The sequence below is a fragment of the Macrotis lagotis genome, chromosome 7 (assembly GCF_037893015.1).
Source record: "Macrotis lagotis isolate mMagLag1 chromosome 7, bilby.v1.9.chrom.fasta, whole genome shotgun sequence".
Classification (NCBI taxonomy): Eukaryota; Metazoa; Chordata; class Mammalia; order Peramelemorphia; family Peramelidae; genus Macrotis; species Macrotis lagotis.
This window is the reverse complement of record NC_133664.1, coordinates 172,308,188-172,335,961: the sequence shown is the minus strand read 5'-3', so window position 1 is coordinate 172,335,961 and position 27,774 is coordinate 172,308,188. Positions and strand designations below refer to the sequence as shown.

At 36.3% G+C, this 27,774-nt stretch overlaps 1 protein-coding gene across 7 annotated transcripts in view; it reads right to left on the bottom strand.

Annotated features, from left to right (window-relative positions):
• The window catches only part of FRMD4A (FERM domain containing 4A), a 573,082-nt gene that overhangs the window by 161,886 nt on the left and 383,422 nt on the right, over positions 1 to 27,774 (bottom strand). For all 7 annotated transcript variants that reach the window (XM_074194087.1, XM_074194085.1, XM_074194086.1 and 4 more), the window contains exon 5: positions 615 to 699. In XM_074194087.1, the coding sequence (XP_074050188.1) occupies positions 615 to 699 (85 nt within the window). The remainder of the gene's footprint in view (positions 1 to 614; positions 700 to 27,774) is intronic.

Here is a 27,774-nt window from a genome sequence, read left to right as displayed (position 1 = left end):
TAGGGTTCCACCGAGTTTCTAACTTCAAATATCACAAAACCAGTTGGAGAAGTTAGCAGGAGATGCTGAAATCTCTGCAAGTTGAACTAGTCACTAGAACGTGGTTTTCAGTTATCCCTTTAACTCCCCTTTCATTGCACCCCAGAAAGTGTAGTAGTCATAAAGATATGACATTTTCATGACCTAATATTTACTAAGATTCTCTTAAATAAGTAGTACAATATTATTTCATCAAATAAGAAAGCTGAGGCATAGAGAGATATACAAAGTTCTACAAAAGGAAGTAATAGATCCAAAATTTGAACCAGATTCTTATAAATATCCATGCTTTTGTTAGAACTTTCAAAATGAACAACTTTATGGATTATATTGTGAGGAACTTTTCCAGGTAGCCAGAGATTTTTTTGGCCTATACGCTTATCAAGGAAATTTCACAAGGAAACAAGCCCCGCAGTTTAGCTTTAACCTTCATATTTTGTTGCATAAAGTTCTGACTCAGAGAAATGTATAAGTCAATACAAGAAGTTTTTTATGAATGTCTTGTATGTCATAATTTTAAATGATGCTATCAAATTTTTGAAAGCAAGTTTATCACCTTTGACAAAGAATCTTACCTTATAGATGCAGGATTTTGCATTCAAGAAGAATAGTTCAATGGTGGCATTATCCTTTAGATATGAAATGCTTTCAATATAGAACCTGAAAGAGAAAACAATAACTAAGGAAAGGCAGAATTTATGGGAGCAGAAAGTCCACTGATACTTTAAATTATAAAATAAGACACTGAATGAGGACCAGAGTACATATACATACAAAACCATAAAGATTTCATATTTAGCTAGCATTTCCCTATCCATTCAATAAATATTTTCTGATTTTTTAGTAAGGACATTGCCAAGTTAGACTATGTCTAAAGTAGAGTAACTAGGACAGTGAGGAGACCTGAACTACAGTATACTAGGAACATTTCAGGGAAATGGACAAGACTTGAGAAGAGAGGGTATTGTATTTAAAGGACTGTCATGTGAAAGAATAATTTCAATGTCAATAATTCAAGCAGTGGATGAGAGTTATAAAGAGGTAGATTTCATCTCAACATTATGATGACATGAGGAACCCCACTTCCTCATAATTAGAGTTGTTCAATAGTAGAATAGACTGCCTCAGGATATAATGAGTTCCCCATCACTGAAGGTCCTCAAATGTAGCCTGTACAATCATTTACTAGGGATGTCATATAAGGAATTACTCAACAGGTAATTGGACTTTATGACTCCTGTGGTTCCTTTAAAGTATGACACACCTTTTTAGGAAGAAACTATTGGAGTTTTCAAGCATTGCTACATCTGCCTATTATACACTTCCCTGATACCTAAGGTAATGGATTTGACCATTCTTTAATTCTTTGTTCATTCTTTCTCCAACTTGTCTTGCTATTAGCAATTTTCAGTATTACTTTATTCCTTATACTCTAAACCAGGTGTCAAACTCCTGGTCTGAACCAGGATTAAAATGTAATTATGAAATATTTAGCAAAATAAATAAAAATAGAAAACAGATTGATATTAATTTGTGCTTTTCTAAATAGATTGACTGCAGGGATCCATTTGACACCATTGCTCCAAATGGATTCTATTCAATTAAATAACTTTTTTCTACTAAGTTGAATAGAATTGAATGAGGCACTGTGTTTTTGCTGAAAACCACTGCATTATCTCATTCCATAGGTGGAGTTAGTGGTGGGGTATGTGTGCTAATATGTATATACATATATACATATATATATATATATGAAGAAAGAAAGATGTTTGCCTAATTTTGTGGTACTAATGCATATAGTACTATATGAAACTGAATTTCTATACATCTGTCATACAGATGGTTCTTGGAAGTTTATTTTTCCCCAAGATGAAAGACACCAAGATTATTTAAATTCACATGCACAAAAAAATGTATCTTCACACATTGGTTTCAGGGTTTACTTTTTGCTAAAACATTGACTCTGCAGAATCTGTGGCCACAAAGACATTCACAATATAACTTTTAATGCCAGAACTTTGACTTTTAAAAGACTTATAGATTAGAACTATTAGGGGCAGCTAGATATCACATTGGATAGAGCATTGACCCTGGAATCAGGAGTACCTGAGTTCACAGCCTTAGACATTTAATAATTGCCTGCTATGTAACCTTAGGCAAGTCACTTAACTCAATTGCCTTAAATAAATAAAAAAAATTTAAAAAAATATTAGAACTACCATTGAGTTAATTCTAATATGGCATAATATCTGCTGGTGTTTGTTTCTTATAAATTCAAGTGATTACATTTATTCACATCTTCTAAAACTGGAAAAAATAATTGGAAGGGATAATTGAAAAAATATGACTGGTAGAATCAAGATGGCAGATTAGAGACAGGAACCCAGCCAATCTCAACATTTTCTTTCAAACAACCTTAAAACAATGCTTAATTGAATTGTGAAGAAGCAAAGTCAACAAAAGTTGGGGTGAGACATTTTTCCAGCTTAAGACAGCTCTCTTTAGCAGGAGAGGTCTGAGACACTAGGGTAATTGGTGACCCTGAGCACATGCAATGGGAACACCAGCTGCTGGCCTTGGAGGTGATTGAAAGAGGAGCAGCAGCAGCAGCAACAGCAGCAGCAAGCAGCTTTGGGAGCTCTCAGTCCAGAGATGCTGAGGGGGTTGGGAATTAGAAAAAAGATTACAGGGGACCCTTTGCTGACACTGGCAAATCTATTGCCTATATGCAGATCTGGGTCACAGCAGGGTGGAGAGGTGCACTCGTGGTCAGTCACCAGAGAGTAGGAACCCTGGTCACAATTCAAAGGCAGAGAAGCATAGCATTTACATCTAAAGAAGAGGTCCTTGGTTATAGTTACAGGGTCAAGAAGAGTTCCAGTGCTTGCATTTAACAGGAGATCAGGGCCCTTCCTGAATACAGCCTAGAGCCTAGGCAAGGACAGCAGTGACCATACCTCTCCTTAGATCATACCACTTTGGAAGAACTGAAAACTTGAAGACACCTAGTACAAACTCTGGAAATGGCAGTGTGAAAAATACTGAAGATTAAGTCATTGCCTTCATATTACAAGTGAACAAAACCCAACTTTAACATATAGCGCAAGTCAAGAAATGGAAACAACAACAAAAGAACTTGACCATAAAAAACTACCATGGTAGTAAGGAAGACTAAGACGCAAATTCAGAAGAAGATAACAAGGTAAAAATGCCTATAATCAAAGAAAAAAAATGCCTTTAATCAAAGAAAAATTCTAATCATACTCAAGCCCAATAAGAATTCTTGGAAGAATTATGGAAAGAGGTAAGAGTAGAATAAAAATTGAGAAAATTAATGTTGTGCAAGAATATTGTGAAAAGAGAATTAGCAGTTTAGCAAAAAGGGACCAAAATACTGAAGAAAAGAATTCCAAAAGAAATAGAAAATAGGCCAAATAGAAAAGGAAATATGAAAATTTACTGAAGAAAAGAACTTAAAAAGTAGAACTGGGCAAATGGAAAAAAGGTAAAAAAAATCACTTTAGAAAATAATTCCTTAAAAATTAGAATTGGGCAAGTGGATGCTAATGATTCCCTGAGTCCTTAAGGAACAATAAAACAAAAATAAAAATAAAAAAGGAAGAAACTATGAAACATCTCATTGGGAAAACATCTCATTGAAAAGAATAGGAATAGAAAGAATAAAAAACAGATTGAGGAGACATAATTTAAGAATTCCAGGGCAGCCAGGTAGTGCAGTAGACAGAGAACTAGTCCTGGAGTCAAGAGAACCTGAGTTCAAATCTAGCCTGAGACATTTGATATTTACTGGCTCTGGACCTTGGGCAAGCTACAAAAAAAAATCATAAAAAACAAAACAGAGAATTATTGAACTTTCTGAAAGCCACAATCAAAAGAAGAGCTTGGATATCATAATTCAAGAAATTATAAAGAAAAAGACCTGAATTAAAATAATCCAAAATTCAAAAATGACAACTCCCAGGAATATTATAGTAAAATTTCAGAGCTCCCATGTCAAGGAGAAAAATTACAAGCAAAGAAAAATTCAAATATTGAAGAGTCATAGAATTACAAAAGATTTAGCAGCTAGCATTACAACCAAGAACCTACCCAGTAAAACTGAGTATAATCCTTTGGGGGGAAAATGGATATTTAATGAAATAGAAGACTTCCAAGCATTCCTAATGAAAAGATCAGTGCTGAATAGAAAAAATGACATTCAGACACAAGACACAAGTATAAGAAGGTAAACATTAAAGATAAATCATAATGGACTCTAAAAAAAAGGTTAAACTATTTACATTCTTAATTGGGAAGATGAGACATGGAATTCCTAAGAACTTTATAATTATTAAAGCAGCAGCTCTCTTAAAAAACAGAGGGCACAGGAATGAATTCATTTTGATGGGATAATCTCAAAAAATAAAAGATGGGATGAGAATGACAGATGCACAGGGAGAAAGGCAAAGAGAGAAGTAGAATGAAGAAAATTATCTCATATAAAAGACTGTGCAAGGAAGAGTTTTTATGGTGTGGGGGGGAAATGGAGGTGGTGGTAGGCAATGCTTGAATCTCGTTCTCATTAGAATTGATTCAAAGAGGGAGAATTATCCCTATATACTCATTTGGGTAAAGAAATCTATCCTACCCAATAAGGAAATGAGAGAGGGGCAGCCAGGTGGTGCAGTGGATAGAGCACTGAACTTGGAGTCAAGAGGACCTGATTTCAAATGGGACCTCAGACACTTAATTGCCTAGCTGAGCAAACTTGGGCAAGTCACTTAGTCACTTAACCCCGAAGGAAATGAAAGGAAGAGAATACAGGGGGGATGCTAAAAAGGAGGGCAGATTAAGGGAGGCAGTGATCAGAATGAAAACAGACTTTTTAGGAAAAATAGATAAAAAGGGAGAAAGACATACAGAAGAAAATTGAATGGAAAGAAATAAATAATAATAGAATGGAAATAAATAAATAATAATCATAACTGCAAATGTAAATGGGATGAGCTCTCCCATAAAACAGAAGCAGTTGTTTACAAGAGATACAGTTGAAACAGAAATATACAAAGAATTAAGATAAGGAGATAGAACAGAATATATTGTGCTTCCTCTGAATTAAAAAGGCAGAAGTAACAAGCATGATTTTACACAAAGCAAAAGCAAAACAAACCTAATTAAAAGAGATAATGGGAAAAACTAATTTTGGTAGAAGGTACTATAGACAATTGGAGTAATAGCAAAATTTTTTACAGCAAGTTTCTCTGATAAAGGTCTCATTTCTAAAATATCTAGGAACTGAGGCAAATTTATAAAAAAAATTAAGAGCCATCAAACCATTCTCTTGCAATCTCTTCACCTGTATTTGAATATAAATTTCATTCCTTTTAAAAAAATTTTTTTAATTTATTAATTTATTTTCATCTATATGTACATGTATATTTTTATATTCCTCTTCCCACCCCCTTCCCCTTGGTGGCAAACAATCAGGTTAGCATTGTACATACATAATTTGGATAAACATATTTACATATTAGTCATTTTTGGTATGAGGAATTAGGATTAAGGGAAAGAGATACATAAGAGATAAGTTTTATAAAGTGTTCATCAGATTCTGAAGGGTTTTTTGTTGTTGTTTTTTTTTCTTCATCTGGATGTCCATAGTCAATCTAATATGGTTGTCCTAGTTCTCTGAACTGCTGAGAGGAGCTACTTCCATTAAGGTGGAACATCTCACAGTATTGTTATTAATGTGTAATAGTATCATTTCTAAAAGAAATTTCACTTTTGTGATGTTCAAGTTTAATTATTTGGTTCCAAATACCACTACTTTTCATGTACAAAAATTTATTTCTTATAAGCCTTAGAGATTCAAGCAATGATTTTGAGGTTGTAGAAAATTCTCATAATTTGGCCTATTCTGAATTTGTTGATGAAATATTTTTAATCATTCAGTAAGTATTAAATTCCTACTATGTGCCGGGCACTTTATACTGATAAGTCAAAGGATGAGACCTATGATGAGAATTTAATTCATTGAGGATGTGACTATTTAAATCTGTAAAAAAGCTTTTTAGTCCTTAAAGCAATGTTGTAATAAAATGCATCACTCAACAACTATCCCTACTTAAAGGTACCAGAAAAAAAGTTATTGGAAAATTATGCAACATTGCTACAAATTGCTATTTATCATATCTTTGTCTTTTACTTAAAACAGGTAACTAAATTGCAAAATATTTTAAATGTATATACAGTGGTGAGAACTTAGTTATCATAAGAAAACTTACCCAGAAATTAACAACTGTAATAGATACTGCATCAAATAAAACATAATTTGTATCAGTTCTGTAAAAAAAAGTCATTGCCCAATTGATAAATTGTCAAGGGATATGAAGTCAGTTTTCAAAAAAAGAAGTCCAGCTATTTATAGTCATATGAAAAAAAGACGCTAAATCATAATTGATTAGAGAAAGGTAAACACTTCTGAGGTATAACCTCACATCTATTATAAACTCCAAATCCTGGAAGGGATGAGGGGAAACTAAAGAATTGTTGGTAGAGATGTGAAATGGTCCATCATTAAGGAGGAGAGTTTGGAACTACACCCAAGGGTTATGAAATTGTATGCACTTGACCTACAATACTACCAGTAGGTCCATACCCCAAAGAGATCAAAGAAAGAGGAAAGAGACCTAAAAAAGTACCAAAAATGTTTAGAGAAACTATTTTTATGGTAGCAAAGAACTGGAAATTGAGAAGATATTTTATCAATTGAGAAATGACTGAACAAGTTGTAACACATGTTTGTGATGTAATACTATTGTGCCATAAGAATCAATGTGGGGATGATTTTAGAAAAACAAGGGAAGACCTAAATGAAGTGATACAAAGTAAAATGAGCAGAATTAGGAGGTCGTTATTCACAGTAACAACATTGTTGCAACCATGATCAATCATGAAATACTTAGCTATTCTGATCAGTACAATGATCCAAGACAATTCCAAAAGACTCATGATGAAAAATGCTATCCAATGTCAAAGGAAAAAATGATGGAACTCAGAGTGTAAATTGAAACATGGTCTTCTCACTTTATTTTCCTTGCTTTTTTTGTATATGTGTAATATAGCCAATATGGAAATATGTTTTATATGATTTTACATGTATAATTTATATCATATTGTTTGCCTTCTCAGTGTGTGTGTGGGAGGGGCAAGGAGAAACAGAATTTGGAATGCAAAATTTTAAAAAGAATGTCAGAAATAAACATTAAATTTTTAAAAAAGATTATATGCAAGTGAGGCATCTTTTATGACACTAGTTAAATCATATATTTTTTATAAATGTGAGGAATTATACCCAAGAAAAATACATGTCAAACCCTGCAGAAAATGTCACATTTGCTATAGGAATTATTTTTTAGGTTATGGACAAGGGACAGGATTCTGACACTGACTGAAGTTGAGGGTCTTCTGAGACAGATAACTCAAGATTCCTAAGTAGGAAAGCTGTGAAATATGGAGATTAGAATGCTGCTGCTCAAGTAGTTTGAGAAGCAAGGAAAAATATGTCATTCAGCACAGGCTTATAGATACTGAATTTGGGTTGAACTGTTGCACAGAGTCAAGAATAATCTGCCTATACTCATATTGCTTGCAGGTATGAGTCTGTTTTTATGCTGTCTGTTCTTAAACTTCATTTCCAATGAATGGCATTCACCTCTTCACAGCTAGAATGAAAGCTAAATGATAGCTAATGCCATATAATGTCTAACACAATGTGGGTACATTCACAGTATGGAATTTTGAGATATTCAAGAAGAGAACAGATGCCTTCTAGCTCTGGGAAATTTAGATATTCATCTTAGTAAAAGTCACCAGATGACTTTGAGAGGCTTGCTGTTGTTTGTTTTGGCATAATGATTCAGTGACTTTATTGCTTTAAGTTAATTACTCTTAATACTAGTTTTATGACATCCAAAGGAAGGAAAAATGATATTTCAGAAATGGAATACCATATTATTGATGCCTGTTTTTCTCATTTTAAATATGTATTTATGAGGTTAATGCAAGGGTGAAAAACAGGAGTTGGGTAAGGGCCATTTTGAAATCTGTGCTCAAAAATGTCACTCTAGGATCAGTTTTGTGAATTTGACTCATTTGGGTTAACCAACCCCTGTTTTGAGAATGAAATCTCCTAATCTTTTACTTTGGATTATAGATTTAGAACAAGAAGACTCTTTGGAAATTAGCTAGTCCTCATTTTGTAAATTAGGAAACAAAACCAGGGAAGCTACCTCAGTAGATAAAGAAGACTAGGATTAGAATTTAGGTTCTTTGACTTTCAATCCAGTGCTTTCCCTATTACATTAATAAGCCTATCAGTCATTCATACTTAATTGTGAAAGATTTTATTCAGACCATAGGCTAAATCAACTATGCTGACAAAAGTGGAATTAAGTCCTAAGGTAACTAACAAGGTAACCTAATGGATAGAGTGCTTGGTTGGGAAGACATGAGATAAAATTCTGCCTCAGACACTTATAGCTGTGTAACCTGCTACAAATCACTTAACCTCTGTCAGCTTCAGTATCCTTATCTGTAGAATGAAAAATAGTAATATCACCTATCTTAAAAAGTTATAAAGATTAATGAAGCTAACACATGTAAAGTGCTTTACAAACTTTAAAATTCAATATAAATATATTAGCTAATATTGTTAGTACCATGAAGAAAGAGAGAAATTGGTGGAGGGGTTGAAGATGGATAAACACAGCTTCTTTTTTAACAAAAGGGAAGAAAATGAAATCTATAGACAATGCATCAATGTGTTTGATTGAAATTTAGACTTTTCAAAATCTTTAGAAAAGAAGCAGTTATCTTTCTCTTTTCTCTAATATTGCTTTGAATAACATTCCCAATAATTACAATCATTTTGTCATCCTTAGTTTTCCTCATCAGTCTCAGTTAATTCTGAAGTTTCCTAATGAAGACACTGTTCTCTATACTATTTGGGCAGACCCCAAAGAGTAGCCATTAATAATTAGTTATCAGCTCAGAGGGGGAATTACAGCAGAATTACTCAGAAATTTGACCTTGGCTTTGGATAGTTTAACATTTTTATCTATGACATGTATGAAGGCATTGATTTCACACATTAAATTTACAGGTGATCCAAAACTAGGAGATAAAGCTAACAAAAGATTACAGAGTAAAAAAATCAAAATAATTCTCAAAGGCTAGAACACTGGGACAAAACCAACAAGATGGAAATTTAATCAAGAAAAAATATAGTCTCATGCTTGGGTTCAAGAAATCAATTTGATTACTGTAAGATGGGAGAGGCACGTTGATGTGGGGGGAAAACCCTGAGGATTTTTATTGACTACAAGCTCTCATTGTTTCTTAGTTGTTTTTCAGTTGTTTCAGACTCTTTGTGATACCCATTTTTGGATTTTCTTGGCAAAGATACTGTAGTGATTCACCATTTCTTTCTCCAGTTCATTTAACAGAAGAAAATGAGACAAGCAGGGCTAAGTGACTTGCCCAGGGTCACAGAGCTAATAAATATTTGATGCTAGATTTGAATTCAGGAAGATGACTCTTCCTGACTCTAGACCCAGCACTCTGAGTCACCTAGCTGCCCAACATCATGCTCAGGGTGAGTTGAAAGTGTGATATGATTGCCCAACAAACTCCTATGATCTAAGTTGCATTAAGAGAGGAGGATATCCAAAACAATTAGCGATGTAATAGTCCTATTTTTTTCTCTTCAGATCAGCTCACATCTGGACTACTCTGTTGTGCTCTGATTGACTCATTTTAGGAAGAAACTAGAAGGTTAGAGAAAGAGAATCAAAGACGGAAAGACATCAAAATAGGGTGAAAGAAATGGGGATGTTTAGCCTGGAGAAGAAAAGATGTAGAGTTAATGATAGCTTCTTTACTGCCCCCCCCCATATCAAGTATTTAAGGAGTGGCATGTGGAAAGCATATTTTGTTTTACTCAAGAGGGCAGAATTAGGACAAAAACTGAAGTTGTAATATGACAAATAAAAAGATTAATTTATTTATGAAAGAATATACTTCTTAAATGAGGAGACAGTAATGTGCAGTGGAAAGAACAATGAATTTGAAGACATGGTGCTTGATTTTTGAGTCTTAGTTCTGACAAATACTATATGATCTTAGGTCTCACTAAACTTTTCTGGGTCTTACTTGTCTTATCTATAAAATAAGGGGAATTAGATGATCTCTGAAGTTTCTTCCAATACTATTTATTAGTTATCTAAATATAAAATTTGCTTTCTTTGAAAAGGTTCCCTTTAAGTAAAGGGAAGTCTTTAAGCAAAAGCTGGAAGACTATTTTGAACAATATGGAAGGCATTTTTTTCAAGGTTAGGTTAGACTAGATGGCCTTTGAGGTTGATTTCTAATCTTAACCTCTGATTCTTTAAAGTCAATGGAGGGGTGGCTAGGTGGCTAGGTGGCTAGGTGGCACAGTGGATAAAGCACTGGCCCTGGAGTCAGGAGTACCTGGGTTCAAATCCGGTCTCAGACACTTAATAATTACCTAGCTGTGTGGCCTTGAGCAAGTCACTTAACCCCATTTGCCTTGCAAAAACCTAAAAAAAAAACCTAGATAAAGTCAATGGAAATACCAGGGTCATGATATAATATGTAATAATGAAGAGGAACCCAAGTGGAAAAAAATCATCTTCTGCTTGACAGAGCCCTCCAAACTGTTTCCTGTATCTTTACTTGTTGGATCAATAGACTGAAAAATCCTAAGTAACAAGACTGTCACACACTGGTTGTGTAAATCTGAATAATTCACTTAAGTCTCTGTGCTACAACTTCTCACCAGTATTGTGTGTCAAAAATGGAGTTTATACTTACTAATCTCACAAAGTCTCAATTTATAATCCTTAGAGATGGAAACCATTTCATGCATCAGGGAGGAGAGTCCTCTTGGGAAGGGGAAGGGAAATATTGATATTATACTTTGAATCTTCCTCTCAATCAAGTTTTTTTTTAATCTTTAAAAATATTCTTAACATTAGGTGGCAGTGTTGCACCATTTCTTTGATCTTCCTGTGCAAAGCAATGAGAACTCAATTAATTCACAACGAAAACACTTTTCTCATAGTAAATCTAAGAAAATGAAAGGTTCATGTTGAAATCAGTGCTTCTACAAATAATTCTGAGAATGTTCCTTTCCATATTTAGCTGAACAGAATTTCAGGGTTTTCTGAGTTAGAAGGTATTGGTTTTACAGGTTAATGGCTTTCTTTGAGTATGATCCATCTGAACTACCAGCTCCAGGGACCCAAATTCATTTGCCCAGAAGAAATCTGCTTTCCCCCATGATGTACAGAGGAGTTAACATGATTGTTCTCAAAGAAGATCATTTCGGGACTCAAACAGAATTCTCTGAAGTGTGAGAAAATGAGCCTTTCTTTTTTTTCTAGAAGAATTTGCTAGCAGAAATTGTTAGAAGAGATTTAACACTATCCAGGTTTAATAATGGCATTTGAGGGCATTCAGCTGACCATGGCCATAACTGTTTTCCTCTTATCCTGCTTCTTCCACCTCACACTCATTACTAAACTTTGTCACTTGAAGTTCATTAAGTCCATATTTTAAGGGCTAATTAATATGGTAATAAACAGTTTACTTTGCAACAAACAGAAATAGTACATTTTGACTGCCTGCCTTGTGGTAAGGGAGCAGGAGAAAAGGGAAAGAAAGTAAGGAAAGGAGGAGGGAAGGGGGGGGGAGAGAGAGAGAGAGAGAGAGAATGAAGATGAAAATAATGAAATCTGGAATAGAAATCTCATTGAATTTTTGCAACTGAACATCTAAATTATTTAAAATTTCAACAGCACTAAATCTTAATGGAAAACATATGTCTGGGGGCAGCTAGGTGGCGCAGTGGATAGAGTGCCAGCCCTGGAGTCAGGAGTACCTGAGTTCAAATCCTTAATAATTACAATTACCTAGTGGTGTGGCCTTGGGCAAGCCACTTAATTCCATTACCTTGCAAAAACTAAACAAAAACAAAAACAACAACAAAAACAACAACAACAAAATATGTCTAGGATCAAATTAACTAGCAGTGGGTCATGGTAAGTAGCCACACTTTAGTGTATACACAATCACTACAACTCTAAGTGATAAAAGATAGTAAGTGCCATATCAGTCAGGAGAGGAAAACTCATCTTTCACAAAAGTGACTCTTCTTTTCAGATAATGTTTTCTTGCTTCTCTTTCTTTGTTTTTTTCAATGGTTTACTTCAGGTTACTGTGAAAAGCTGGGTTTTAGGAGATTTCACTTAATCTCTATTTAGTCTCCTGACATGCGGGGGCTGGGTACATTGCCAGAGCTACAGTGGCATTGAGCTGGAATAGTTAAAAAGAAATGTGCCCAAAACTGTAGGAATCCTATTGAGCTTGAAATTTGTAATGAAAAATTCTCATGGATACCTATGGCTCATTAGATAGATTCCATCTCCATTTTCTTTTGGCCAGTTTCTTAATCTTGTCTTTTAGACTTTGGACCCATGAGTTCCTTGAATGGTACTAGAATTCTGTTGATCATCTCTAACATAGCTGTCACTCAGAAGTTGATGGAGTATTTATGAAAAGCAAATGTCATTTATCTGTCTAATTTGTGTCATAGTGCTAAACTGTTGTCCATTGTTTATTGTGAGTATTCTGTGCTTTTCATTATTGTATGTCATGTCATAAACCTGTAAAGGATTATTTTTATTCAAAAAATATTCCCTGATCTGCTAGCAATGTCATAGCTCTATTCGGAGGAAGATGAGACTGAAGACAGAAGTGGATAGGGATTCTGACTTCTACTTTGGTTAAAATTTAGATCATATTAGTTTTGTACTTGTTGCATATTTATCATTATCCCCCAGTGAGAGGCAGTATACCACAATGGATATGGAGTTGGATTAAGAATTGGGAGGACCTGCATTTAAATCCTATCTCCTGGCTATATTACTCTGGGTCAATCACCTAACTTCATAAAGTCCCAGGTGCTCTATAAGACTGTAAATTGTAAAACTGTTTTGTATCTGTACTGGTAGAGAAAACTTCCATACTAAGAATTTTTTTGCCTTGAAAAAATCACAGGTCCATCCAGGATAAAAAAAAAAATCTCTCAGGACCACCTACATTTAGAACACAGTGGACTTTAGTTTACCTAGTTCAAACTTTTTATTTTACAGATGAGGAAACTGAGACTATTCCACAAGGTATATGATGAGGACTTAAGTAAATGAAAACTCAGATCCAATTAAAAAGTCTAAAATGAAATTATGTGATAAAATGAAAAGAACAAAAGATTAGAATTTAGATTTGGGCTTTTCTGTCTGCTACTCAGTTTCTTCATTTTTCACATGGTAATAATGCTTGCCTAACTCTACAACAATGGAGGGCTGCAAATTCAAATGAGATAATATAAAAGATGTTTTGAATATCAGCTAGCACAAATTATAATTATAATAACTGACTAGACAATTTTGTCAATATTCAGTATAGCACCAAGTAAAGATGCTATTTTTAATCTAGGTATTTATCAATGGAAAAGACTGGAAAGCTCAGAAATAACATAGAAGAAAATAAACAGAAAAAACCAAAAGGTTGTTACTGAGTTTTTTTAGGTTGTAGCCAGTCCTTTAATTGTTAATAGCCTGTTATAATATCTTTCTGACATCCTCTTGATTTTGTGAATTTATGCATAATTGCAAAATAATAATGAGATGGGGGAAAAGGAAAAGGAATATGAAATGTGAGAAGTCACCATATCCCTTACTTGTTTACTTATCTCTAAAGCAGATTCACCCACTCCATATATCATGGCCTTTCTGTCCTGCCCATGTTGTTTGTCCCATTTTGCAAAGGAGTAAGGCATGGTATAATTTAAATATTGTTCCTTGTGGGAAGACAAAATAATCAAATTTGGATGCCAGAGACCCAGATGGAACAGGTGTTGTGGATAAGCAGAATTACTTTTAGAAAATTCTTGCAGAGGGGCAGAGCAAAGATGGCAAAAAGGTGGATCTTGTCCTAGGCGCTCTCTCATAAATCTTTGAAACTAAGGACTGTAACTAAATTTTTGAGAGACAGAACCCACAGAGGAACCCAATGAGGCAGTTCTCCTACTCAAGGTAACCTGGAAAAGAGCAGAAAGGCTTTACTCCCTGGGGTTGGAGGGGTGGCCTGCCAGAGGGGTGGCCTGCCAGAGGGGTGACCCACCAGAGCGAAAGAACTTCAGCTTCCTGGAGGCAGCCCCAGAGCACTGGGAGCTGCTGCAGCAGGGGAGTTTCCTGACTTACACCCCGGGGAACACCAGGCACAAATTGGGGGAACAGCGGGGGACTTCTGCCAGAGCGAGCACCTGAAGCCCAACCCTCAAGGCATGCAGCTAGCTACTTGGCCAAGGCAGTCCAGATCCAGTAAATAGAAGCAGGTGGATCTAGTAAGCAGGAGCCCCCCCCCCCCGCCCCAGGGCATGAACCCATTGAACCTAAGGAGGACAGTGGAGAGAGAGACTGCTGAGCTCTGTCCTCTGCCCCTGGAACAGGACTCTGGGGCTCTGACCACATTCAGATCCTGATCTCATTCTAGGCCACCCCACAGAACAGCAGGGCCACCCCTCAACCTGAGCCCTATGGCAGAGGTGGGGAGCTCATGGTCATTCACAAACCAGGAGGGAGGACAGAGCCTCACACCCTGAGACCCTTGTGGGAGTGTCCCAAAAGCTCAGGAAGCACCCCCAAAAACAGGTTTAGACTGGGAAAATGAGCAAGCAGAGAAACACCATTGTGAAATACATTATCTATGAACCAAAGAAGGATCAATATACTCAGTCTGAAGATGAGGAAGCACAAGCTCCTGCATCTAAAGACTCCAACAAAAATAGAAATTGGACTCAGGCTATGACAGAGCTCAAAAAAAGACTTTGAAAATCAAATGAGGGAGTTGGAAGAAAAACTGGGAAAAGAAAGGAGAGAGATGCAAGAAAAACATGAAAATGAAGTCAGCAGCCTAGTCAAGGAAATCCAAAAAAAATGCTCAATAAATTAGCATGCTAAAAACCAGCTTAGGTCAAATGTATAAAACAGTTCAAAAAGTTAAGGAGGAGAAGAATGCTTTAAAAAGCAAAATTGGTCAGATGGAAAAAGAGATAAGAAAACTTTCTGAGGAGAACAAACCCTTCAGACAAAGAATAGAACTCAGGGAGACTGATGAATTTATCAGAAATCAGGAATCAATATTTCAAAACCAAAATAATGAAAAATTAGAAGAAAATGTGAAATATCTCATTGAAAAAACAACTGATAAAGAAAAATAGACTTAGAAAAGATAATTTAAAAATTATTGGAATACCTGAAAGTCATGATCAGGAAAAGAGCCTTGACATCATTTTCAAAGAATTACTACAGGAAAATTACCCTGATATTTTAGAAGCAGAGGGCAAAATAGAAATGGAGAGAATCTACCAATCGCCCCAAGAAAGAGATCCCAAAAAACCAACCCCTAGGAATATTATAGCCAAGTTCCAGAACTCCCAAGCAGCCAGAAGGACACAATTCAAATATCATGGAGCTGCAGTTAGGATCACATAGGATTTAGCAGCAGCTACATTGGAACTCGTAGGGCTTAGAATATAATATACCAGAAGGCAAAAAAGCTTAGAATGCAACCAAGAATCAACTACCCAGCAAAATGAATGACCTCTTCCAGGGAAAAAGATGGACTTTCAATGAACCAGGGGAATTTCAAATGTTCCTGTTGGAATGGCCAGAGCGGAACAGAAGGTTTGATCTTCAGATACAGGACTCAGGTGAAGCATGGAGATTGGAGGAGAGGGGGAAAATATGAGGGACTTAATGATGATGAACTGAATGTATTCCTGCATAGAAAAATGACACTGATAATACTCATATGAACCTTCTCAGTTAATAGAGCAGGTAGAGGGAGCTTTTATAGTTGAAACACAGGGGAAATCTGAATTCAAAGATAAAATATAGAGTAAAAATGGAGTCAATAGAAAAAAGGGAAATGTAATGGGAGAAAGAAAAAGGAGAGGGGGAATATGCCAAGATATTTCATATAATAAGATTTTTCTTTATTACAATGAGGTATTGCAATGATATGGAAGGGGGGGAAGGCAAGGGGGAAATGAGGGAATCTTCACTCTCATCAGAGGTGGCTAGGAGAGGAAACAGCATATATACTCAATGGGGTATAGGCATCTGGAGTAAGAAGGAGGGGGGACAGGGGGAAGGGGGGGTGATAGGAGTGATGGAGGAGAGGATGGACCATGGGGGGGAGGGTGGTCAGATATAACACATTTACTTTTTTACTTCTTGCAAGGGGCTGGGATTGGAAGGGCTGTCCAGAACCATAGGGCCAGGTGGTATGGGGGCTCAGGGCCTCTTGGACCTAGGGCCAGGGATCTGTCTGCTGTGCCAATCAGCTATGCTACAGCAGAGTTAGAGTGAAAGGAGAGAGAAAATATAGTACATGGTAGTGGAGAAATACGAAAGGAGGGAGTTGTGATCAGCAATGGCAACAGTGGAAAAATATGGAAGTAACTTTTGCCATGGACTTATCATAAAGAATGTGACCCACATTTTGCCATGGACTTATCATAAAGAATGTGATGCACCTGTGACTGAGTTGTTGGTGTTGGAACAAAGAATCAAGCACATTTTTTATTATTATTATTTTTTGGGGGGGGTGCAGGGAAAATGGGGCTGGGTGGCCCACCTGGGGCCTCACAGCAGGGTGATCGTTGGGTGTCTGAGAGCAGATTTGGCCCCAGGTACTCCTGGCTCAAGGGCCAATGCTCTGTCCACCAACTAGCCACCCCTACTATTATTACTATTTTATTTTATTTTGGGCCTTTTTTCCCCCTTTTTTTTTGGTTTTTGCAGGTCAGTGGGGTTTGGGTGGCTTGCATGTCACAGGCTGGGTGATTGTTGGGTGTACGGGGCCAGATGTAGGCTTGGGTGCTCATGACTCCAGGGCTGGTGCTCTGTCTATTGCACTACCTGGCCATACCTGCAATTATTACTATTTTTTTTAATTTTAATTTTTTTCTCTCCCCTTTATTTTATTGCTCAAGTGAGTCTATATTTTTTTTGGGGGGGAGGGGGTAGTTTGTTTACTCTTATACAAGAATATTTTATTAATGTATAAAAAATTTGTACAAAATGAGAATAAATAAGTATTAAATATTTTTAAAAAATTTAAAAAAAGGACTTCCAGCCAAGATGGCAGAGAGAAGACAGGCACAGTTCTAAAGTCTCCTGATCTCTTCCCCATCTATCACATGAAACAAACCTCTTAAAAGAAATCTGACCCAAAAAATTCAGAAAGAAAAGCCAGGAGAAAGAACATCTACCTCAGGATTTGTCTCTGGCAGCAGCTTTGGCCGAATTCAGGCGGGTCAGTCTGGGCTCAGAGGGAGGATCAGCCCCAGATCAGCCAGATCAACAGTTGAATTGGAACCAGGAGTCTGAGGGCCCGAGAGCCGGACTTGCTGGGGCGTGAGTTGGCAGCAGAGCGGAGGCGCTGGTGTTGGAGCTGTCCCGGGGAGATCTTGGACAGGGCTGGGGGGGGGAGAGTTCTGGAGCAAGAAGGCTTCCAACACCATCCCTGGTCCCCTCTGGTCTGAGTCCCATCACAACTCAGACTTCTTCCCTTACAAACAAATGCAAACTACTTCTGCCTCAGGCCCTGGTGTGTGAGTAGGAGAACCAGCCCAGCTGAGGAATGACCTCAGGCCAGGGTAAAGCCCATCATTGACTGAAGACAAAAGAATTCAATAGCTTCAACTCCTCCCTTCAAGGAAAGGGAGAAGGCTTCAACCAAGGTCACAGACACTCCAGAGAAAGCAACGAGCACCTCCTACTGGCCAGCCAGAGAAACTTCACTCAGTGAGTAAAGCCTTTAATGATATCAAGCCCTGGAACCAGCCCCTCCCCACCTCAGGTCTTAGCAAACTGAAGAAGGGTCAGTGGAAAGGTAAATCCATAGAAAAATTCTTGGAAGGGAAAGACCCTAACTCAGAGAGACCTGGAACCTCTGAGGAGAATACAATCTGCTCTACAGCACAGAAAGACTTCCTTGAAGAAATAAGGAAGGAGTTTAAAAATCAACTGGAAAATTTGGGAAAGACAATTACTACCTTGCAACAAGAAAACAAAACCTTAGAAAGTGCAATTGGACAAATACAAAATGAGAATAAATCTCTCAGATCTTCAAATGGGCAAATGCAAAAAGAAATTAATTCTCTCAAAACATCAATTGGTCAAATGGAAAGCTCTTTCAAAAGTAGAATTGACCGTTTGGAAAAGGAGTTGCAAAAGGTTAATGAAAACACCTCCCCACAAAAAAGAATGAAGTCTACAGAAACTAATGACTCCATGAGACAGCAGAAGTCAGTTAAACAAAATCAAAAAATAGAAAAAATAGAAGCAAATGTAAAATACCTCATCAACAAAACCACTGACCTCGAGAATAGATCGAGGAGGGGCAACCTGAAAATTATAGGACTTCCTGAAAACATTGAAGAGAAAAAAAGCCTGGACTTAATATTACAGGATCTAGTGATGGAAAACTGCCCTGATATCATGGAATCGGAGGGCAAAGTAGTTATTGAAAGAGTACATCGATACACACCAGAAAAAGATCCTAAAATGAAAACAGCAAGGAATGTTGTGGCCAAACTCCAGAACTATAAAAGAGAAAATCCTGCAAGCAGCCAGAAAGAAACAATTTAAATATCAAAGAGCCACAGTAAGGATCATGCAGGACCTGGCTGCATCAACATTAAGGGATTGAAGGGCCTGGAATGAGATATTTCGAAGAGCACGGGAGCTTGGAATGCAGCCAAGAATCTACTTTCCTGCACAGCTGAGCCTTCTCTTCCAGGAAAAAGATGGACATTTAACGAAATGGAAGAATTCCAAAAATTTCTGATGAAAAGACCAGAGCTAAACAGAAAATTTGGACATCAAACAGGAGGTTCAAGAAACGCATGAAAAGGTTTAAAAAAAATGGTGGTGGTAATAGGGGAAAAAATGCAATCCAGTAATTTGAAACTGGCTATATCCGATCTTGGGGGGGAAACATTCTCATAAATCTTGAGAATTGTAACTCTAACAGAGAGAATATACCTAGCCAGAAATGATGGACATTCACGACCTATCCATGAGACCGCTATCTAAAGAGATGTAACTGGCTTTAACCCCACTTGGGAGAAAGACCCTAATAACTCTGAGGAATTTTGATTCTATTTGATAGAATATACTGAACTAGAAGGGACAGACACTCAGAATTTTCTATGACTTAGAATGATCTAAAAAACACTACCTCCTTAAAAAGGGGGACAGGAAAGAGATGGGAGGAGGGAGGGGAGTGAATGGGGTAAATCTCATTACACTAAGAGGTACGAACAAACCTATGGTAATACAGGGGAAGAAGGGAGCAGAGGAGAAACACCTGAATTTTCTTCTCATCAGACTTGGCTTAAAGTCAACCTACACATACTCAGTTAACTTATAAAACATCTAACCTTTCAAGTATTAAAAGGCGAAAAGGGGAGGAGGGGATGGAGAAAGGAAAAGGGAGTGGGGGGGAAAGGGGGAAATAACAAAAGGAAGGGTAGGGGAAAAGGGAAAAAGGGAAAGGGGAAAGAAAAGGGGAGGGTGTGATATAGGAGGGCAAATACACTGAAGGGGGTGGTATTCAGAAACAAAATACTAGGGAATATGGAGAAAGGGGGGAGAAAGGGGGGAAAATACAATTGGAGGGAAGATAGCATGAAGGACAATAAATAATTAGTAATCATAACCTTGAATGTGAATGGGATGAACTCTCCCTTAAAACGTAAGTGAATAGCAGAGTGGATTAAAAACCAGATTCCTACAATATGTTGCTTACAAGAAACTCATTTGAAGCAGAGAGATACATATTGAGTAAAGGTAAAAGGTTGGAGCAAAATATATTTTGCTTCAGCTGAAGTAAAAAAAGCAGGGGTAGCAATCCTTATCTCAGACAAAGCAGCAGCAAAATAGATAGTGTTAAAAGAGATAGGGAAGGAAACTTTATCCTCTTAAAAGGTACTATAGTCAATAAAGTTATTTCAATATTGAATATATATGCACCCAGTGGGACAGCACCCAAATTCTTAGAGGAGAAGCTGAAAGAACTACAGGAAGACATAGACAGCAAAACTCTACTAGTGGGAGACCTCAACCTCCCACTATCAGATCTAGATAAATCGAATCATAAAATAAACAAGAAAGAAGTTAAGGAGGTAAATAGATTGCTAGAAAAATTAGATATGGTAGACTTATTGAGGAAACTGAATAGGGACAGAAAGGAATATACCTTCTTCTCTGCAGTACATGGAACTTATACAAAAATTGACCATGTACTTGGACATAAAAACCTAATGATCAACTGCAGAAAGGCAGAAATAGTGAATACATCTTTTTCAGATCACAATGCAATAAAAGTCATATGCAATACTGGGCCAAGGAGATATAGACCCAGAACAAATTGGACACTGAATAACCTCATTTTAAAAAATGAGTGGACCAAAAACAAATTATAGAAAGAATTAACCATTTTATCCTAGATAATGAAACAACATACCAAAACCTATGGGATTCATTCAAAGCGACTCTCAGGGGATATATATTATAGCTCTAAATGCTTACATGAATAAATTGGAGAAAGAGGAAAACAATGAACTAAACATGCAACTAAAAAAATTAGAGAATGAACAAATCAGAAATCCCCAATTAAATACTAAATTAGAAATTCTAAAAATTAAAGGAGAAATTAATAAAATCGAAAGCAAAAAAACTATTGAATTAATAAATAAAACCAAAAGTTGGTATTATGAAAAAAACAATAAAATTGATAAACCTCTGGTCAATTTGATTAAAAAAATAAAGAAGAAAATCTAATTGCTAGTATCATAAATGAAAAAGGTGAACTCACCACCAATGAGGAGGAAATTAAAGTAATAATTCGAAATTATTTTGCCCAACTCTATGCCAATAAATTTGATAATATAAGTGAAATGGATGAATGGTTACAAAAATATAAGTTGCCCAGGTTACATGAAGAAGAGATTAAATACCTAAACAACCCTATCTCAGAAAAAGAAATTCAACAAGCCATTATTGAACTCCCTAAAAAAAATCTCCAGGGCCTGATGGATTCGCAAGTGAATTCTACCAAATATTTAAGGAACATTGATTCCAATTCTATATAAACTCTTTGGAAAAATAGGGAAAGATGGAACTCTGCCTAACTCTTTCTATGAAACCAATATGGTGTTGTTACCTAAACCAGGAAGAGATAAAACAGAGAAAGAAAATTATAGATCTATTTCCCTGATGAATATAGATGCAAAAATCCTAAATAAAATCTTAGCAAAACGACTACAACAAGTTATCACTAGGATAATACATTATGATCAAGTAGGATTTATCCCAGGAATGCAGGGTTGGTTCAATATTAGGAAAACTGCTAGTATACTCAATTATATCAACAACAAACCCATCAGAAATCATATGATCATATCAATAGATGCTGAAAAAGCTTTTGACAAAATATAGCATCCATTCCTATTAAAAACACTAGAGAGTGTAGGAACAAATGGACTGTTCCTTAAAATAATTAGCAGTATCTATCTGAAACCATCAACAAGCATTATATTCAATGGGGAGAGGCTAGAGGCATTCCCAATAAGATCAGGGGTGAAACAAGGGTGCCCATTATCACCACTACTATTCAATATTGTATTATAAATGTTAGTATCAGCAATTAGAGAAGAAAAAGAAATTGAAGGAATTAGAATTGGGAAGGAAGAGACAAAACTCTCACTCTTCGCAGATGACATGATGGGCTACCTAGAGAATCCCAAGAAATCATCCAAAAAACTACTGGAAACAATTAGCAATTTTAGCAAAGTTGCAGTTTATAAAATAAACCCTCAGAAATCCTCAACTTTTCTATATATGTCTAGCAAGATACAGCAGGAAGAGCTAGAAAGAGAAATCCCATTCAAAGTAACTTAGACAATATAAAATACTTGGGAGTCTATTTGCCAAAACAGACTCAGAATCTTTTTGAAAACAATTATAAAACACTTCTCACACAAATTAAATCAGATTTAAATAACTGGGCAAATATCAACTGCTCATGGATAGGTAGAGCTAATATAAAAAAATGACAATTCTACCAAAACTAAACTATCTGTTTAGTGCCCTACCAATCAAAATTCCAAAAAATTACTTTAATGAGTTAGAAAAAATTGTAAGTAAATTCATATGGAAAAATAAAAAGTCAAAAATTGCCAGGAGCTTAATGAAAAAATGTGTAAAAGAAGGTGGCTTAGCCCTACCTGATCTAAAATTATATTATAAAGCATCAGTCGTCAAAACTGTTTGGTATTGGCTAAGAAATAGAGTGGTGGACCAGTGGAATAGACTAGGTGTAAAAGCAGGAGATGATGATAGTAATCTGCTGTTTGATAAACCCAAAGAGTCCAGCCATTGGGATAAAAACTCCCTCTTTGATCAAAACTGTTGGGATAATTGGAAGTTAGTATGGAGGAAACTTAGATTAGACCAACACCTCACATCCTTTACCAAGATAAGATCCAAATGGTTACAGGACTTAGACATAAAAATCAATACTATAAGCAAATTAGAAGATCAAGGATTAATTTACCTGTCAGATCTAGGGAAAGGGGAGCAGTTTATGACTAAGGAAGAGTTGGAGAACATCATCAAAAACCAATTAGATGATTTCCATTACATTAAATTAAAAAACTTTTGCACAGATAAAACCAATGTAACCAAGATCAAAAGAAATGTAGTAAATTAGGAAACAATCTTTACAACTAATGATTCTGACAAAGGACTGACACTGCTCAGATTGGCCAATATGAAGAGGAAGGGTTGTGGGAAATCTGGGACACTATTACACTGTTGGTGGAGCTGTGAACTCATGCAACCCTTCTGGAGAGCTAATCGGAATTATGCCCAAAGGGCAACAAAAATGTGCATACCCTTTGACCCAGCAATACCACTACTGGGTCTATACCCTGAAGAGATGATGAAAAAGGGTAAAAACATTACTTGTACAAAAATATTTATAGCAGCCCTGTTTGTGGTGGCAAAGAATTGGAAATCAAGTAAATGTCCTTCAATTGGGGAATGGCTTAGCAAACTGTGGTATATGTATGTCATGGAACACTATTGTTCTATTAGAAACCAGGAGGGTCGGGATTTCAGGGAAGCCTGGAGGGATTTGTATGAACTGATGCTGAGTGAGATGAGCAGAACCAGAAAAATACTGTACACCCTAACAGCAACATGGGAGTGATGTTCAACCTTGAAGGACTCACTCATTCCATCAGTGCAACAATCAGGAACAATTTTGGGCTGTCTGCAAAGGAGAGTGCCAGCTGTATCCAGATAAGGAGCTGTGGAATTTGAACAAAGTTCAAGAACTATACCCTTAAATTTAGGGGAAAAAAACAGAAATCTTATTGTCTGATCTTATCACCTCTTAGACTTCTCTTCTCTTCTTTAAGGATATGATTTCTCTCTCATCACACCCAATTTGGATCAAGCTACAACATGGAAACAAAGTAAAGACTGACAGAGTACTTTCTGTGGGGGGGGGTGTAAAACTCAAATAATATCTTTAATAAAAATTAATTTAAAAAAAGAAAATTCTTGCTACTTTCATTTCATTTACTCTTTTCCTGACATCATTTCTAGCTTTATCAATATAGATTGTGAGGAGATGTCTGTGTGCTCACTTTGGAATTGGAGACAGTTCCATGGGACCAGGTATTCTTGACATAATCCTATAATTTTCTTGATATTTAGTATTTGTATTTATAGAATAATGGGGTTGAATTAGATGATTCTGAAAATCTCTTCCAGCTTAAAATCTATGATTCTATGATGTTCTTGAGTAAGATAAAGGAGAATATCCCTATCATCCCTGGTGTCATTGTCCACCTGAAAGCGATGTCTCCCAAGTTACCAATGATCTCTTAACTTTCAAGTCTAGTGACCTTTCTCAGTTCTCATTCTTCTTGATCTCTCTGTAGCATTTGATACTGTTGTCCTTGGGGACACTTTCTTTTCCATAGGTTTTGATGACACTGCTCTATCCTGTTTTTCCTTCTCAATTTCTTTTGCTTTTTCTTTATCCATATCAGGATCACTAATGATGGATATGCCCCTGATTCTCTCCCAGTTCCTCTTCTCATTTTGCTCTCTACTATTTTACCTGGTGATCTTTTCAGTTCCTAGGGATTTCACTCATCACTTATGTAGATGATTCCCAGATCTATCTATCCAGCCTTAGTGTCTCTGCTGAATTATTCATTTATCATCAACTATGTTCTAGACATTTTGAAATAGAAGTAAGCATTTCATATTCAACACATTCCAAACTGAACTCATTATACCCCCCTGCATCATCCCTTCTTTTGTTCTTTGTTATTTCTATGAAGGACAAGACAAATCTTCCAATCATCCAAGCTCATAAACTCATTGACATCATTGATTTCTTATTCACACTTAACCACTTTATATAATTTCTTATCAAATCTGATGATTTTTAACACCTTTTATGTACATTCCCTTCTCTTCACCCACACAGCCATTAAGCCTTCCAAGTCTTTCACTTCTTGCCTGGGCCATAGCTCATTTGCATTCTAATTTGTCTTCACTGAAGAAGGAAATGGCAAACCACTTTAGCACCCTTGCCAAGAAAACCCTAAAATGAGGACAGAAAAACCAGATATGACTGAAAATGACTGAGCAGCAACAAAAAAATTGTCTTCACACCTTATTTCGTTCTCTTTTTTACTACATCCTCCACTCATCTGTAAGGTTATTTTAAATAAAAACAACAATAATAGCTAGTATTTAAACAGTGCATATGTGCCAGGAATTATACTTTATGATTATCATTTCATTTGATCCTCTCAACAAACCTATAAAATATATGCTATATTATTCCTCATTTTACAGTTGAGAGAAAAAGGCAAAAGAAAATTACCTTGCTCAAGGTCACATAGCTAGGACTTGTCTTGAGGTTGGATCTGAACTCAAGTCTTCCTGACTCCAGGTTCAGCACTCTATCCATTGTGCCACCTTGCTGTGGCTATCATCACTTACCTATATGTGCTTCAGTGTTAAGTCTGAGCATATTATTCCATTTTTCCAGCGGTTCCCAATCACCTCTAGGACCAAATATGAACTTTATATTTAAAATCTTTCATAAGGTGCCTCCTTCCTGTCTTTCTAGTCTTCTTATTTCCAATCCATCGCTTCCTCTCTCCCTTCCCCTTTACAATACAGCTACCCTGATCTACTTGTCCTTTCTGAAATTCAATATTTCAACTCCTAATGTTCTGTCCCCTCACCTCTGCCTTCTATTTCCCAACTTAGCTCAAATCTCACCTTCTTCAAGGGAATTGTCACCTATCCCCCTAAATATCCTTCTAAATAATGATACCTTCCCTTTTCAGATTACCTTTCATTTATTCTGTATATAGCTTACTTACAACTAGATATTTCCATGTCCATACCCTGTTAGAATGTGAGCTTTGTAAGGGCAGGGACAGTTTTTGACTTTATTTGTATGACTTTCTTTAGGTATATGAAGTAAAGCTCCTACTGAGATAAGTTCTCTATCCTGAGAAACCCAAAGTTTCTTGTTTGTACTTTGGTCAAAAAAAATGTACAATCAATCCCTCTTTCCTAATGACCTAGCACCCTTGGGTTAATGAATGAATATTTTCTATATTTTATATACCCCTCAGTTTCTCATAGCATTTAGCTTCCCCTAGTTATGACTTTGGGTCATTCCCCACCATCTAGTAAGGTTCTCTATTTTTAAAGGGCCTCTTTCTTTCTTACATCTGGAGGATAAGAGGCTAATGCTTTAGCTCTTTCTTAAGTCCTAATGCCATTTCCACTTAAAACTTGTTTTGGTGGCTTCTTATCTTCATTTTCAAATCAAAGATACACATTTTCTAAATGAGATTTAGAGGGGAGAAAAATCAGGGCCAGAGCTTGAATTAAAGCTTCAGGGTCTTAATTCCTTGACCTGAAGCTTACTTTCCTCAGTCACTCTTCATAAAAAAGCAGGGCTGATGATATGCTTTTATGGGTCACTTTCCATTAATGGATCTCCTGTCTCTTTTGAAGTAGTAATTACCATAAGGACTTCAGGAGAACATCTCTGATATTTTATCAATAATCTGAGACATTTGGACCATTCTAAGAAAATCAATTATCCTTGATTATGTATTACATGTTACTATAGACCACTGTGCTACTTTTTGGGGATACAAAGAAAAAAACAAATCAGTCCCTGTCTTCTAGGAGATTTCATTCTGTATGGGAAAAACATGTACTTCTATACTCGTATGTATATATGGTTAGTAAATACAGAAGTTACTTGTGTGTATGTGGATATAAAGGGAATAGATACCATCAGCTGGAGGATAAATAAAGATCTCGTGGAGAATAGGGCATTTACATTCTAAATTAACTGGAAATATCTATATCTAAATCTATCTAACTATATACCTCTCTCTCTGTCTCTCTCTCTGTCGCTCTCTCTGTCTCTCTCTCTGTCTCTCCACACACAAACAAACACACACACACACACACACACACACACACACACACCTATTTGGGGCTAATAGTAACCTTCTCTTGGAGAAAGGAAGAAGAAAAAGAAATTTTCATGATAACTCTGTTGTATATTTGAAAGGATTAACAAATCGTGCAGAGTAGATTTACAGATTCATGAATAATCATCTTTATTTCTTGAACTGTTGTGGAAATGCTTGTTTTACTCCATGAATTAAAGAGAAAATTAAAAAAGAAAAATGGAAGCCAGGGATTCTAAGAGGCAAAAGAGAGGATGTATTCTGTGCTTTGAGAAAAGCCTTGGCAAAAGCCAAGAAATGGGAATGAGGATATTTGGAATAAGGATTACATGAGGACAATCATATGTAATAAACCTGGAAAGGTATGCTGAATGCTCCCCAGATTGTGAATGCTTCCCACTTCCACCTCCACTTCCATTCAAACTTGCATTTTATCCCAGAAGCAAGAGGAAGTCACGAGAGGCAACTGTTCAAGCAGGGAAGTAATGTGGTCAGGCTTACGCTTTCAGAATAGCATTTTCATAGCTGCATACAAAATGTATTTAAGAGGGGAGCACCTTGAAGCAAGGAGTTCAAACAAAGGAGATCTAGAAAAGTAAATGAAAATCTAGATTCTAGACACTCTTTTTCATGAACAAAGAAATTTAGGACTGCATGGAACTTGAGCAGTCACCTGATTCAATTACTTTATTTTGTAGAAATGAAAAAAATTCAACAGTAGTCATTGGCTTTGGATATCCTGAAAAGGTAACTTAGTCAGAATTTTGTTTTGAAGACTAGAAAGGGAGTTCAAATTTCAGGTTTTACTGACTCATTCCTTTACTCAAGTTATTTAACCTTTTGGCATCTTTGTTTCTTAATCTGTTGAATAGGCGTGAAAATTCTGTTCCATTTCTTATATATGTCTTAAGAATGTGTTTTTGGGAAAGAATATATATATATATATATGCCAAATAAAAAGGCATTTCTGGGATGGTATCCAA